A 16,578-nucleotide genomic window follows, 5' to 3' on the forward strand; every position below is an offset into this window, starting at 1 on the left:
ACAGTAAAAAAAAAAAAAAAAAAAAAAAAAAAAAAAAAAAACATGGTCTTAACATTTGTGGGTCCCACTTTTTTTTTTATATTTCTTTTCTCTTTTTTTTTTTCTTAATACACACCGCACACAGACATATATATATATATATATATATATATATATATATATATATATATAAAGGCACAAACATTACAATATATATATATATGAACTTTTATAAAAACTTCTAACATATAATCATATTCCAAGATACTCTTTCACATTTCAATTTTATTCATCAACCATATCTAATGTTAAAAATATCACATTGAAAGTGATAAGTTGCTTTCTTTCTTCTTCTTTTTTTTCTTTTTTTCACGAGACAGTGTGTGCTTGAAATATTAGTAAAATGGATGATCGAGAATTCAAGTAGTTTTCAGAGAAGGCATATATCATGAGAGAATATTAGGCGCTCGCCTTGAAAGTGGAGAACACTAGCTGAGACACTAGTAGATGAGTCTCTAAAGAGTATCCAAAGCTTTAATTTTTGTGTGGCCTTTTACTTTCTTTTTTTTTTGGTTAAGGCCTTCACTTTTATCTCTATTACACATAAAGCTCAACTACAAGGCATTGATTCAACTACTTTTGTTGCACATTTCTCCACCCCCAGCTAACTTGGTCAGGAAGACTCTTGTCCCTGATGACTAGTAGCTAGTCCTGAATTAATACTACTATGTGTCTGTGTGATTGTATATAAATCAATGGTTGTAAATAGGCCTTTGCATTGACAGAAGAATCTAGGCCGTTTGATCTTTGACATTCCACATGGTCTCTTTAGGGCTTTATTCTTGATTATCCTCGATCTCTATATTATTGTGCTTTTTTCACCTGCCTTACCCACCACCATTCTTGTGACTTTTGGTGTCAACTAAAACCTCCATTCTTTTTTCTCCTTTTAATTCCTTTTATCTTTATCAAATTTCAACAGGGTACCAAAAATGTATGTAGGGCTGTCTAGCACCACTAGATTTTGATCAGATGGTGCTCAAGACTACCCTATTCTATAAATATATATTGTCAAAAGAATTTCAAAAAATTGTATGTAAAAGAAGTAAAAATGAGGCTTTTTTCAAAAGCAATGGTCCAGCAAAGATGAAAAACATTGCAAAGTGGAAAAGAAAAAGCCTATTACATGTATCAGATGCCACTCTCTTCTAAACCTCCAAACTCGCAAGTTTACCTTTATTGGGGTGCAAAATTGTAGTGCCACCTAATTAAATAAATCCTTCAATTTGGTTGTACACATAATATTGTTTTGAACAAATATTAAACCCTTCAACTTTGAGTAATAAACTAATTAGAATTGTTCAACCAGGCATAATTCAATGGGCTCTAGCTTTAGATGGAATAAGCTCTCTTCTCTTTTTGGAGAGGTTGGGCCCAATCGAGCCCGTATTGATCAAATATATGGTGAATTTAGTTTTTGGTTGAACTTTTGAAAAAAATTAAATTAGATGGATATATAACAATTAGAATGAATGTTATTTTCTTCATCTCTCAGCATTGGTTAATAGGCGGATGCCTCGTAACCCAGTTGGATCAGAGCCTCCTGTGAAACTTGGAGTGCTAAGGCTCGAGTCTCTGCACCTACTACCATAACTTCTTGCCTTGCCAAAAAAAAAAAAAAATAGAAAAAAAAAAAGGAAAAGAAAAAAATGCATTGGTTAATAGAAAAGGAACATATGATCAGTAGGTGGTTGTCAAATTAACCAAAGCATATACAACATAATATTTATTTTAAATTTGTTTTAGAATTAGAAAAAAAAAATTAAAAAATAAAAAACAACACTTTTGGCGCAAAAAAGAAAAGAAAAGAAAAAGAAAAAGTTGGCACTCATCTATACAAGTTGAATTTCTAATAGAGTAGATTTCCAAGGAGGCCAAACATGCAATCCTTAAAGCTTTGGAGTTGTTTTCTACTTTCCCAATTTCCCTTTCATATTAAATCATATTTTTGGGACACAAAGGATCTTTTAGTATTTTCCTCTAGCTTTACATATATGCTGATGAAGAGAGGAATTTAAAGATGCACGATAGCACTAGCCATGATATGCCTCATCCATTTTTACCATATACCATTGATTGATCCCATTCCATTCAAATCTAAATTATACATTTAGCATGTGTGCTTGTGTGTATATATATACTAAAACGGGGTGTGAAGAGTTTTGCTCCGAATAACTCACGAGACTCGTGTAAAGTAATTTTTTTATACGAAACGGATAAAGTTGAACTATATTGTTGCAGACTCCTAAACAAATGAAAACTGTTGTTTTATATTTTATTTTTTGAAATGGGTAAGGTTAGTACTCACTAGTCACGCATTTCACCTAAAACTCAAGCTTTTCACTTCTCTTTTTTTTAATGTATGTATAGAAATATTATTATTAGACTATTGGCTCAAGTAATAAAAAATTATTTATCTACTAAGAAGGTATTAGATGCTATTAACCAGACTTATTCGAATAGTACGTGTAACATATATTTACGATATAAGTCACATAAAGTGGAAGCGGGAGCGAATTAAATAGAGAGTGAGTGAAAGCGAAAAATCGTGTCACAAATAGTAGGAACGAAAAAAAACGAGAAAGTGAGCACGCACGAAACATAAAAATAGAAACATGTTCGAAATGTAAGAACAGTACTGGTTGAGAAATAACAACTACTTCCGTCTAAAAAAATTGTATCTAAGTCACATAAAATAAGAACGGGAGTGAGAGAGAATTTGAGAGTGGGAGCGTGAAAGTGACAGAATTAAGTTATAAAAAATAAGAATTTGAGAAAAAGTGCGCTTGAAACGTGAGAACTATACTCATTAAAAATAATTGTGAGGATTGTATAACTTAGTTCACCACTGGCGACCCAGGTGGGAAGATTGACCGCAATGAGACCCCATGTTTCTTGCAGTAAGATTTGAATAACATTATGGCTTCGTTTGGATACACAGGAGAGAAAAGAAAGGAAATGATTATGAGATAAAAGAAATGAAATGAAAGGATTATGAGAGAAAAGAAAAAAAAAAAAAAAAAAATGAAATGAAAAGAAATGATAGATATAATAATATTTATGTTTGGATGGATAGAAAAAAAATGAAATGTATGAATAATTTATTATTTTATCATATCTCTCAACCAAGCTTGCCCCTACCCCTTCTCTCAAGGTTGTTTTTATAATTTGCTCCATTTCTCTCCAAATCCCTCCAAATCTTGTCAATTTTGGAGGAATTCCAAATAAGGGATTTGGAGAGATTGCTATCCCTCCAAATTTCTCCAAATCCTTTCTTTTCTCTTCTATTCCCGCCATCCAAATACACTCATTACTATCTCTCTCTTTCTTTTCTCTTCGAATCCTTCTAAATCCTTCAATCCAAACAAAGCCTACAGGAGTAAGGGAGATTGACTGCAGTGGGACCCCATCTTACTGCAGTAAGATTTGAATAACAATATTTACAGGAGTGAAGAGAATCATCTATTATTATCTCATCATAAATCATAAGTTATTTGTAGAGCGTTCGATCTCTTACAACTAAAGACCAAAATTAGAACATAAAGGGAAAGCTAGCTCGAACTAAAGTAGGAAACAAAGCAATTATCAAAAGCAAAAGCAATCACTCTCGTATCTTCATGCGTGCGCGCATCTGTTCTCCCTCTCCCTCTCCCTCTCCCTCTCCCTCCCTCCCTCCCTCCACACACAAAAACACACAGAAAAAGCTGTTGCATGTATAAACTTTGAAATTCTGTGATTAATTTGTTGGTCTGAGTAACTGAGCTAAATTTAGTATTTGCCCAAACCAGCAATGTAATAGATCCACGAGAATATTGGGAAAAATTGCTTCAACTGAAAAAGATTTTGGTACACAAATTGTTTCATGTCACGAAGAATGCTAAATACAGTTGTGACTTAGCAAGCTATGTGGGATTCTTGAAATTCATGAGTTTGTGTTTAAAAGGTGGCAACTGTGATTAGCATAGCTCTTAGGTGACCTAAATTTTATCCATGGTATAATTTGTATGCTTAGGCAACTATTCGTAATCGAGCTTAATTTTGTGTGTGTGTGTGTGTGTGTTTGCGGGTTAAAAACCTTGGTGTTGATTCATGACTCATGAGTGGAGTCACTTGTGGATATATGTTCCTTTGTGTGCTTTTCCTCTCGCCACTCAAACACACAAATCATTCTAAAACATTCCCAAGTGGAAAATCTGTGTGTGAATGCATATGACTGTCCTAATCTTTATTTAGCAATGAAATTAAAGTAATCTCATTAACATACGTTTACACTTTAGAACAAGGCATAATCTTGAAATTCTCTTCTCATGCAAACAAAAAGCAAAAGAAGAACCCCAGTACTCCATCTGCTTCGTCTCTTTATCTTTATCTTTGCTGCTTCTTTTTCAGCCCTCAAACAGTAACTTTACCTCTCTTTATACATCCCTATACATTATGCCAAATCACACATCTTCAAAATTCCAAAATTACCCCCACCACCGTCTTTCTTTCTTTCTTTGTCTTCATCTTTCTATATATATAACAGAGACAAAACCACAATTACATTCACTTCACTTACAACAAAAGATTTACTAAGATGGAGATATTGTCGCAAATGTGGTCTCTCTTAGGCCTCCTCACAGTCCTCCAAAACATCTTGCCCTCACAGCTTCTCTCTCTCTTACACTCCTTCTATGAGTCCCTCCAAGACTTCTTTAGCCCATATTCGTACTTCGAAATCCCCGAATTCAATGGCTACTGTGGCGTCGACGTCAACGACCTCTACCGCCATGTCAACCTCTACCTCAACTCCGTCAACCCCTCCACCTCCTGCCGCCGCCTCACCCTCTCCCGCTCCAAATCATCCAACCGCATTTCCTTCACCGTCGCCCCCAACCACACCGTCCACGACACCTTCACCGGCCACCACCTCTCGTGGACTCACCACGTCGACACCGTCCAAGACTCCCTGGACGAGAAGCGGAGCTTCACTCTCAAGCTCCCCAAACGCCACCGTTTAACCCTACTCTCACCCTACCTCGACCATGTCACGACGCGTGCTGAAGAGTTCGAGCGCGTGTCACGTGAACGGAGGCTCTTTACTAACAACGGCCACGGCTCGTACGAGTCCGGCTGGGCCTCCGTCCCGTTCCGCCACCCGTCCACCTTCGAGACGCTCGCCCTCGAGCCGGAGACAAAGAAGCAACTCACGGAGGACTTAACCGCATTTGCTGATGGAAAAGACTTCTATCATAAAATTGGACGTGCATGGAAGCGTGGCTACTTGCTGTACGGCCCTCCCGGCTCCGGCAAGTCCAGTCTCATCGCCGCAATGGCGAATTATTTATGTTACGACGTGTATGATCTTGAACTCACTAAAGTGTCAGACAATTCAGAGCTTAGAGCTTTGCTCATACAGACGACGAACCGGTCCATCATTGTCATCGAAGATATCGATTGCTCGGTCGATCTGACCCGTGACAGATCCTTGTCAAAGCTAAAGAAAGCATCACACCATGAGAAAAACCGGCGGGATGGCGAAAACCGGGACGAAAACGGCCGGGTGACTTTGTCCGGGTTGCTGAACTTCACCGACGGACTATGGTCGTGCTGTGGAGAGGAGAGGATTATAGTGTTTACGACCAACCATAGGGACAATGTCGACCCGGCACTGGTTAGGTGTGGGAGGATGGACGTGCATGTTAGCCTAGGCACGTGCGGGATGCATGCGTTCAAGGCGTTGGTGATGAACTACTTGGGCGTGGAGTCGCACGCGCTGTTTGACGTGGCGGAGAGTTGTATAAGGTCGGGTGGGGCCCTCACGCCAGCTCAGATAGGGGAGATCCTGCTGAGGAACAGGAGGAATGCTGACGTGGCGGTCAAGGCTGTAATAACAGCGATGCAGGCGAGGATTTTGGGAGCTGACGTTGAGCTGCCGGAGATGGATGCGGAGGAGTGTATGGTGGTGGAGAGAGGGTTGGAGTCGCCGCCGGGGAATTGGGAGACCTCGCCCGGGAGTTTTGGCGGGAAGAAGAAGAGAGAGGGATCCACATGGGAGAGAAAGGTCAAATTTCTTGTGAGACTTAGATCTTTGACCAAGTCAGACTCTGGAAGGAGGGGTATCTGATGTCTAATGTGAGCCAAGGTGTACACTACTGTTTAGAGGACACTCCTCCCAAAAGAGGGAGGTTAAGCGTTGGCTCAGCTTTTGGTTTACTAATCTAAATTTTAAGCCTTTGTTGTAACTTTTGTCGTGTTTATGACTTGAATTAGAATGGTGAATAGCGTATTTGACTTCACAAAAAAAAAAAAAAAACTTTCCACTTCTCTCTCAATTGAGGAGTGGAATATCTGCGTTACATGAAATGAAAGGAGAACACCCACTTTGATGAAACATGTGGCCTTGATTCATCCAGTTATTCTTAGGTGATATTTTGGTAGGTTTGGAATTGGAATGATTTTATTTTTAAATTTATGACCAATATAAGTTTAAATTATTTTAAATTATAATCATTGATGCGTTCTGCGGTCTTAAATTATTTGATTTTTTATTTTGATTAAATTGTTTGATAATCATATCATTGTTCGAAGATTGATGATCAAATATTTTAAGTTGTTTCAAAATTGAATCATTCGATGTTTTATTCGTTAAATTGTTGGGTGGGCATATCTTTATTCAAAGATTGATTGAATTCTTAAAGTTTAAATGCTTCAAAATGAGAATTCCCCACTTCAATATATTCTACAACTTTGAATCATTCTACGGTGAAGATTAATCAACATTTGAAAATATTTGTTCAGACCACAAAGCTATGTCCTCCTAAGACAGTAAACAGTGTTGAAAATTTGTTACAATATCGATCCATAAAAATCACTAAATTGAAACACGTGAAATATATACCAAAACAGATATTATAGGCCCAATTGAAAGGATATATTAGAATTTTTTCTATTAGTCTTTCTCATCCAGTAGTTACAAATATATATACTCCCCACTTTAATTGTCGTCTTCAAAATCATAATTCACATGTTCTCTCTGTCCAACTTTAATTGTCGCTTTCGGAAACCGTAATTCACAAAAATGTTTGTGAATTACGGTTTCCGAAAGCGACAATTAAAGTGGGACAGAGGGAGTATTTCACATTACAATTTTTTGTTTGAATTTATTTATGTATAAAATTATAACATAATAAATAATTATATAATTGATGACGTGATATTTTTATAATTATTAATAATTTAAGTATACTTAGAAAAAAAAAATTGAAGATCATCCAAATAGCATGGATGACACTAATGATTGTGTGTGTGTGTATATATATATATATATTGTAAATATAATGTGTCATAGTATATTTTACACAAAAAATTTGAACTAATTATTTTTACCTCTAACCATTATTTTATATATTTTGTGTAAAAATGTATTTGCTAATATATCTACCAACTACGTGCAGTGACGGCAGAAAATTTTGTAGGGGGCTTTTAATTTATTAGAGTAAACTTATATAGTGAGTTCATTTTTATAATTTTAATGGGGTTTTCTTCATAAATTTTTAAAAATTTAAAGTATAAAATGTAAAAAAAAAAAAAAATTAGTAGGGACGAATTGTAATTTTAGTGAGGCATCTTTATAAATTCTAAAAAAATTAAGGTATAAAATGAATAAAAAAATCCAGTGGAGGCATCCGCCCCCACTTAGCCTATGTTGGGTTCGTGCCTGACTACTTGTCATATGCAAGACGTAACTTTTACAATATACTTAATAATTAATTTGTTAAAGAAATGAGAAAAACAAAGGAGATAGAAAATATGTTAATGTAATTGTAAAATAATTAGTTAAAATAAAAAATAATTTTACAATAAAGTGACAATATAATTTAACATACAAAAAAAAATTATGTATATTTTATACAAAATGATCTTTTAAGCCGGAGATGCTTCAATATCATGAGATATTTTCTCTTGTCCTTTCAAATTACATTAATAATACCATCAAATATTTAAGTAAAAATAAAAATAAATAAATGAAAATAACAACAATTTTTTATGCCACATCGCTATCGGTGCATCGTAATCCATACGTTCTCTCCTCTACCCTCCATAAATATCAAAAGACGCACCCGCCTCGCCACCAAACAATTTAGAGCGAGAGAAAGGGGAGAGAGAGACAGATGGGAATCGTGGTAATAGACGGCTCGACGGTACGAGACTTCGTCACCGACGAGGCACAGTTCAACAAGAGCGTCGACGAGCGCTTTGCTCTGCTGGACCTGAACAACGACGGCGTTTTGTCCCGGTCGGAGCTCCGCAAGGCCTTCGAGTCGTTCCGGCTAGTCGAGGTTCACTTCGGCGTGGACGACCCGACGCCGCCGGAGGAGCTGACGCGGCTCTACGACTCCATATTCGAGAAGTTCGACTGCGACCAGAGCGGGACCGTCGATCGCGAGGAGTTCAAGTCGGAGATGAAGAAGATCATGCTCGCCATCGCCGACGGTCTCGGGTCGAGCCCGATCCAGATGGCGCTTGAAGACGATGATAAGAATTTTCTCAAGCAAGCCGCGGATCTCGAGGCTTCGAAGATCTCGCAAGGGTCGTGATTCGATTAGTCGGTTCATCCAACGGCTGAGATGGCCTGTTCTCACTCTTTTGTCTACATGTCTTGTAATAACAGTACTTTGTGTCTGTGAGTTTCTTATGTTATATATGAAGTTTTTTTCAGATCTTTTGATGCAAAGAAAAACGGGCACATTTTTTATTTAACTGAAAGGAGTTAAAAACAAAAACAATATGAATGTTAGGAAAAATTTGTTTCATGAGTGACAATGATTCAAATTGAAATCATGAATTCAATTTCTCTGAGTTTGTGATGAATCTGATGAGTTCAGGTAGGTTGAATTAATTTATAGATGTACTTCTTTATTTTACCAGTAAGTTAACAGTACTGTTTCTATTTAAAAAGTTTTTGTTTTGTTGGTTTATAATCTCTCTCATTGGGTAGAATGGAAAATTGAAGGGAAGGGAAGGGATGGAAGGGAAGGGATGGAAGGAAAGGGAATACAAACAATCAAACATTGTGATTGGAATGATGGGAATTGGTGAGATTTGGAATTCAAAATAAAGTATGAGGAGAGAAATGAAACAGAAGGGAATGAAATGATGTTATTAAATTATGTGATTGATTACTAAAGATAAATAAATAAATAAATTATAGTAATAATTTGTTAGGGAAAAGAAATAAAATGAAATTATTTTGATGAATTTGTTAAACTAGCATAGAGTGTTTTTGAAAAAATAAGGATAAATTTGATATTAATAAAATTTTATTAAAAATGTTAACCTTTTCTTTAATTTTTGTGAGAATAAAACTAACACATTATCCTTCTAAATTATTCTATTTCCTTTATTTTCCTTTAATAGTATATACCAAATTCAATATTTTATTTTCCTCCATCTAGGAATTAAAAATGGAATTGAATTTAACAGGATTTTTGAGTTTTCAAATATAGTGGGCTCAAATTCCTTAAAAAATGGTGGGGTTTGACATGATTTGTAAATCCGTCTAGTTGTAGGTTTGTGACACTCATTTGCCATTATTTTGGGAGAAGTATAATGTCATGAATTCTTGTTCTATATGGAATTCGATTTACTGTTAACATTATTTAATAGGGTAAGTTTTAAGTTAAATTATAATAAATGCACTATTTAAGTGAGAACGAAATCTCAGTAACTTAACTTTTAAGCTGTTCAATGTCACCAATTAGGTTGGGTTTGACTTTCTTCTATTTATACAATGAATTGGTAGCAAATTACTCTATTTTGGTTCCATTTCCAATTTGTGGCAGATAATCTGGCCTTATTAATGTTAACTTGGTTTTCTCGGCATGTGGGCTATTCTTCATTGGTTAATGTTCTGTATACGTGTCCAGTTTTAATTGGTTCGAACTTTTTGCCTTCACAAGCACCGCTCCACATCCAAACATCAATTCTTTAGAGCCCATGTAGCTAAATTAAGGGCAACACTATTACGTGATCCAAGGAGCCCAAGGGAGCGAAAATCCCCTTTCAGATGAATATCATGTATGATGCCAATTGATAAATCATGATGACAACGTATTTGATAGGGTTCGTAACGATGTGAAGATGGAGATGAAAAAAAAGACGTCGCCTGAGAGATTCGAACTCTCGCGGGGAAACCCCATGTACTTAGCAGGCACACGCCTTAACCACTCGGCCAAAGCGACGGTTGATGACGATGGCTTTCTAAGAAAGTATATATTATTATAGAAAATCACTATCGATGTTGATTGGCCCCACAGTGAAATGAAACAGAAGCAAACTGACCAACCATAGCACTCATTTGTCCTCCTCCAAACAAAACCCGAATTCCTTATCACGCACACAAAGGTGGAAACACACGAAGACAGAGAGAAATGTCGTCCTCACCCACCACCGGTGCTGCCTCCGGCTCCGTCACCGTGGATAGGCGGACATACTGGTGCCACGAGTGTGACATGAGCGTCTCTCTCCTCTCCCCTTCCCCCTCCTCTCCTACCTCTCTCCTCTGCCCTTACTGCCACAGCGACTTCCTCGAAGAAATGGATTCCCCTCTTTTCAACCCCAATCCTAACCCTAACCCTAACTCCAATCTCTCCCCATTCCCCTCATTCTTCGATCCATCCTTCCCCCTCCTCTCCCCTCACCAAACTCTAGCTACCACCGATATTGACGTCACCGACACCACCACTACCTCCTTCCAATTCCCTTCCGCCACCGCATCCGACGACAATTACCTCCTCGACAGCCCTTACCTCCGCCGCCTGATCCAACACCTCACCAATTCCGAATCCGATGACGCCGCAACTGCTGCAACCGCCGCGGCCACCACCACTCGCTACCACTCCCCCGCATCAAAATCCGCAGTCGAATCCATTCCGTCTATCAAAATCACAGCTTCATTGCTGGACCTTGATCCGGTTATTCTCTGTGCTGTTTGTAAAGATCAGTTTGTTGTCGATGTGGAAGCCAAGCAATTGCCTTGTAAGCATATGTACCATTCCGATTGTATTCTTCCGTGGCTTGCACAGCACAACTCGTGTCCGGTGTGTCGGTTTGAGCTTCCCACCGAGAATGAAGATTCGAGGGAGAAGAGGAGGTCCAGAACTGCGGCTTTGAGGTTCGGGGAGCTGATAGAGGATGAGGAATTGTTTGGATTTGGAAGTACATTGAGGCATATTGCTAGGAGGCACAGGCTTGTGTTTCCTGAGAGCCAGCAGAATAGCTTGGATTCTATTTTTTTGTCACCCACACAGGTGGGAGAAGCCGAGCCGGGGCTCGTGGAGCGTGCTAATAGTGTTGAGACTGTGTCGAGTTGGCCAACTTGGCCGGTAGAAGGAGGGGTAGGTGTTGGTGGTGGTGGTGCAGATGGAGACATAGCTGTGAGTGCCAGGATGAGTGAGGATGGTGATACTGTGATGTCTGAAGCTAGAGTTTCGGGATCTGTTTCAGCAAACTTGAGGTATGCTTATCTTTCAATGGCTCTATCGTGTTCTTTTCTCAATTTCCCTATATGTATTGTTTAGTGAAATTGGTTTACCATTTTTGCAAGCTATCATGGTTACTGGATTTTGTATGTACTCTCTTGTTCTGACAATCCTGATATTGTAATTTATTTATTGAGCTAAGTCTAGTAGGTTATGGACTGTTTCCTATTAGAAAAAAAGTTGTCTCTCTTGGTGGGGAGACCACGGTACACTGACATTGGACTTCTTTTTGTGTGTTGTTAAAAAATCCGGGTGTTCGTGCCAGAGCCAAGAATTCGCTTCAGTGGGTGCAACTTTGGATTTTGAACAATAATAAGAAATAAAAATTAAGTCAAAATAATAAATTCAAAAACTTTAGTTATTGTCTTCATTGATAAGAAAAAGAAAAAATGTGAATTTCGAATAGCGGTCCCGAATTCAAGTAGTAGACAATATGGCAAATTATTGCCTTTGTTTTTAACCTATAAATTCCTACAATGATAATGTCACCACTTGAAGCAATGGAATTTGGTTTTGCATATTGATTTATTGAGAAATCAACTGAAAGAGAGTTTTTTTATTCCTTTCTCTTTGTGCTTCTTCCTTTGAAAGAGATCCACAGAAAAATACCACTAAGACTCTGACTCTAGTACTGTCTCCTTTTCTTTTCAAATGAACAATTAAGGGTTCTAGTCTCCACATCAAGGGCTATAAACCAAAATTTGCTCTACCTTACAAAGTGGAAGGTTGAGGGTTCAAGTTCCTATTGAGGCAAATTGAGTGGAAGTTATTTGCCAACTGAGCCCTTGCTGACTCCATCCCAGGTGTTCTGTCTAACACTTCTTTGCCACTTGAAAATTTCGTGTTACCACATTAGAGTCTATAAGGTGAAGTTGACGTTGATAGTTCTAATTTGTAGTAATGTCAATGTGTAATTTAGCGCAGTTCTTCATGTGGTCTGCTTGTGGCTCACGTTTTGGTATGTTGAGAGTTGTTAGCATGTCATGTGATGCTTAGCAGTTGTCTTTTGAACCTTTATTTGTTATAAGTTGTTAGAAAGAGTGCACAAGGAAGAAATTTAACCTCCATCAAGATTAGTCAATATTCTGTAAAAGGAAAAAACTTGACTCCAAATTAGGTTTAGAGGAACCTTCTTCTACATGATGAAGAATCTACTAGAGAGGCCGCCATTTACTGACTTGCATAAATAAGGTTTTATGCTCCTCATCGACAATCCTAAATTTCTTTTTTTTTTTTTAATTTTTAATTACAAGGATAGATTTTCTAAATTAGTTTCGTCCCAATTCAAAATGAATAACATTTCATCCTTGTCTAAGTTCCGCCACCTAACTTGGGAGGCATAAGGCATAGGCCTTTCAATATGTAAATTGGATATGAGAAGATGGGGCTTAAGTGAATATGGATTTATCATGCCTTTAATTCTTACTTCTAAGATATCTCCCTTTATGATGGTTAAAGAGATTGGAGGTACTTCGAGGGTTGCCCCCTTTTGCTTATGGTGGGCTTATGGCGGGAGAGAAATAGGAAATCCTTTAAAGAGGGGAGACTCCTATATGGGCATTCAAATACTATCTTCTTACTTCATTATTTTTTTCAGATACATGTTTTGTATTGTAAATCTGTGGAGGAATTCATGCATTTTTTTTGGCTAGCTCTAGCTTGTAGTGGCCCTTGTGGTCTTTTGTGCAATTATATATGGGATGTGTTCTCCATTTTAGTGCTTTTCTATGAATACTTATAAAAAAAAATATTTACAGACATATCATTTAACCCATATGTTGGAGATTATTTTGTAAACTTTGCCAAAGTTTAGCTGGGAAAAGTGACTTTATAATAATGTAGTTTGTTATATCAGGCCATTGCTTGATGCAATGGTAAGCAGAAGGACATGGATTTGTGTAAGAGAGCAACCATCTTTTTGAAAATTAAATCCAAAGATCAGATATGTTTTCAGTCTTCTGCTCTTGGCACCCCGCGTAAGGACTGGCTTAAAAGGTGTTCCTAGTTTCGTCATTTGAAGGGAGAATAGGTGAAAATTTCTTTAAATTGCAAGTTTTGCTTTGTCCCTTGTCCTTGTGGCCTACGGATTGATTTTGGTGATTGTCAGGATTCCCAACTTTGTTGTTAGCAGTTGTAAAATAAATCCGAAGTTATATCAGCCTCTGGTCTTCTTTTAGTATTCCCTCCAGGTAGGTTGGCACTGGGTAATGAACTTTTCCAATTGTAGCCATAAAAAGTTTTCGTAGTTGTGCCGTCTGTAGAAGGAAGGGAAAATAGGCGAATAATTTTCCTTAAAATTGCAACTTTGCTTTATCCCCTGTTGCCTGGGGGTTGATTTTGGTGATAGTCAAGATTTTCAACTTCGTCACCAGCAGTTGTAAGTTTTTCCATATTCATAGAACCTTTGAAGTGTGTGTGTATATATTTATAAACATATAAAAAGGGTCAGGTCTTAAGTTGCAAGTGATTTTCTTCTCTTTTGAAAGATGGGCGTCCTTCAAATAACCAAATTGGGCTGAAAATGCCAGAACCTCAGCCTGCTTAGATCAATTCAGGCAGGTTCTCTACTATCTTGTTGCATTGGGCATAGTTTAGACTCCAATGTTGGACATATGTTTTAACACTATGACATGTAGCTTTATGGGAATCGTTTGGGCTCACTGCTCACACCCAAGTGATCACCTACTTGTTACATGTTCTCTTAATGGTTTTATTTGGTGAGTGGTATAGTTAGTGGTTAAATAAAACATGATGAATAAATTCTTTTTTTAGCAGCCCAATCAGTTATATATCTAATCAATGGAATATTGTGTTTAGTGAGATGAGGATATCTGATCTTATTGACTGGTTCTTTAACTTCTATCTTCCATTTTAATTTGTTTGCAGGTAATGTATAGAGGTAACTACGATTGTTTGAGGATACTTCAACACTATAAATCGTCCAATGAAGTGTAAATCTGCTATGGATGATCATTCCATTGCCCAATAACCTGATGTCTAGTTCTTGTGCTCTCTCTGTCTCTGCAATAGCAAAGATGGAACTTGTTGCTTGTAATTATACTTGTGTGAACTCATTTTTCCTTTGTTTCTGATAATAATGAGGATATTGAGTTGCTCCTACGTTTTTAATTACATTACAGTGGCCTTTAAACTCTCAACCCCAACGGGTAGGTGACCCAGAGGTCTTGTGTTCACCCCATACCCGTCGTCTGGGATGATTGTGGGTGAAAAGGAATTATTTAGGCTCCCAATCAAGTTGAGGACACCCTCCTTTAAACTCTCTCTCTCTCTCTCTCTCTCTCTCTCTCTCTCTCTCTCTCTATATATATATATATATAACTCTTTTATCATAAATATTTTTTGTAGTTTTATTTGTGTAATTTGGGGAAACATTTTATTTTGTTTAAAAAAATAATATTAGGCTTTGTTTGCGTTGCAAAGTTTTGGAGGGAAAGGAGAAGAGAATGAAATGGGAATTGATATTCTTTCTTGTTTCCATGAATCAAAAGGAGGACAAACCAAAATGCGGGGTACTTGTTTCATGTGTTACTGTGTCCAACCTCTTCTTCAATCAACAATACGACTCTGTCCATATTGAATTCATTTCTCTGTTGTTGATGATATGTTCTTTTCTTTTTCCTTGCCTATTTAATGTGTTATATCGAATTATTTTTTCTTCTATTGATAAGTGGGCATAATCTGATGATGTTACCGTGTTAATTGTAGTTCATTGAAATTCGGTGTAATCTAGACATAAACCTATTATTTTATTGATAATCGGAAAAATGTCAAAATGGTGGAGTTAGATTTAACACATGAAGTCTTTGGACAACCTGTTTTCTGTTGGCATGTCTGTTCAAGCCGGCGACCAATAAAATAAAAAAAAAAAATCGTCGTCACTAGTACAACATCAGCAATTGATGGAGTATGGTACCAAAGTCGCATTAATGTGAATTTATAATGTAATAGAATCAATTAATGAAATCATAATTTACTAATTAAAACTGCAACGTATTTGTATGACCCTTAATAAATTCCTGTTATTTAGTTGGAGAGTTTCAGTCGTCCGTACACTGAATGAGGGTTGCATTGTTTCCATCTCCTTCTTTCCCCCAATTATTGATTCATGGTCTACCTTATCCAAACACACACTCACATGTATATATATATATATATATATATATATATATAAGCTGACTTTAATTTTTTATTGAGATGTATAAAAGATATTGTTACAGTTTGAGTGTGTGACCTACCTACCAATGCTTGCATTTAGAACACAAATTGGCAAATAATTGGAAGATGCATATAATGTTACTACTATTAGGTGTTACTTTGGCCTGGGATGATGGAATTTCTGTCATGAGTTTTATTCATATAATAACACTTGAAAATTTATACATGTGATAGTATTAATAATATAACTTTATATACATCAAAAAAACTCTTATGGTTTCTTTTAATCAATGGTTAATCACCGTCCCCTTGGGCCATTAGGAAATTTTCTCGGTAATTGCCGATTGTATGTAAAATGGGACTGCCTGAGCCTGATAGTGAATACTAGTAATAATTATTAAAAAATAATAATAAATAAATAAATTATAAAAATTACCATCACCAACTCTTTCTCTCTCTCTCTCTCTCTCAAGTCAATTATGTAATTATAAGCAACTTCTTTTAAAGAGCTCCAGTTGCCTATAATTAAAATATTTGACTTTGTGTGAGTGACAGAATGCAACTTCTTTTAAAGAGCTCCAGTTGCCTAAATTTAAAATATTTGACTTTGTGTGAGACAGAGAATACAATAGGTGAGAACCAATTAAACATCAAATAATTCATATTATTGTCTAACAAAATTAACATTGTTGACCAAAATTTCAATCGCATGTTCCTAACTGCCTCTTGAAAATTTCCAGTCTTTCACGTTATATGCAATTGCTTGACGGAAGTCTTGAGTTTAACAAAATTAACATTGTTGACCAAAATTTCGATCCTCTTCTGGAAAACTTCCATTCTT

At 36.8% G+C, this 16,578-nt stretch overlaps 3 protein-coding genes and 1 non-coding gene across 4 annotated transcripts; 3 read left to right on the forward strand and 1 right to left on the reverse strand.

Moving 5' to 3' along the window:
• The first annotated feature begins 4,547 nt into the window (after positions 1-4,547).
• On the forward strand, positions 4,548-6,263 carry LOC132299273 (AAA-ATPase At4g30250-like). Its single transcript, XM_059795794.1, has one exon. The coding sequence runs from the start codon at positions 4,616-4,618 to the stop codon at positions 6,143-6,145; it is 1,530 nt and encodes a 509-aa protein (XP_059651777.1). The 5' UTR covers positions 4,548-4,615; the 3' UTR covers positions 6,146-6,263.
• Positions 6,264-8,142: 1,879 nt separating this feature from the next.
• LOC132299274 (uncharacterized) lies at positions 8,143-8,739 on the forward strand. The gene has a single exon (XM_059795795.1). The coding sequence runs from the start codon at positions 8,193-8,195 to the stop codon at positions 8,616-8,618; it is 426 nt and encodes a 141-aa protein (XP_059651778.1). The 5' UTR covers positions 8,143-8,192; the 3' UTR covers positions 8,619-8,739.
• Positions 8,740-10,180: 1,441 nt separating this feature from the next.
• Positions 10,181-10,262, reverse strand: TRNAS-GCU (transfer RNA serine (anticodon GCU)). Its single transcript has one exon. It is a non-coding gene; the product is annotated as a tRNA-Ser (tRNA).
• Positions 10,263-10,367: 105 nt separating this feature from the next.
• Positions 10,368-14,681, forward strand: LOC132299275 (E3 ubiquitin-protein ligase RING1-like). The gene is made up of 2 exons (XM_059795797.1): positions 10,368-11,536; positions 14,448-14,681. The coding sequence occupies exons 1-2, from the start codon at positions 10,452-10,454 to the stop codon at positions 14,449-14,451; spliced, it is 1,089 nt and encodes a 362-aa protein (XP_059651780.1). The 5' UTR covers positions 10,368-10,451; the 3' UTR covers positions 14,452-14,681.
• Positions 14,682-16,578: the final 1,897 nt, after the last annotated feature.

This window comes from Cornus florida, unplaced genomic scaffold, assembly GCF_030987335.1.
Source record: "Cornus florida cultivar Cherokee Brave unplaced genomic scaffold, ASM3098733v1 CherokeeBrave_3.0.0_Hap2_Chr03, whole genome shotgun sequence".
Lineage (NCBI taxonomy): Eukaryota > Viridiplantae > Streptophyta > Magnoliopsida > Cornales > Cornaceae > Cornus > Cornus florida.

Bases quoted from the DNA above. Each gene is read 5' to 3' on its own strand.
- LOC132299273 (XM_059795794.1), top strand. From the start codon at position 4,616: ATGGAGATATTGTCGCAAATGTGGTCTCTCTTAGGCCTCCTCACAGTC.
- LOC132299275 (XM_059795797.1), top strand. From the start codon at position 10,452: ATGTCGTCCTCACCCACCACCGGTGCTGCCTCCGGCTCCGTCACCGTG.
- LOC132299274 (XM_059795795.1), top strand. From the start codon at position 8,193: ATGGGAATCGTGGTAATAGACGGCTCGACGGTACGAGACTTCGTCACC.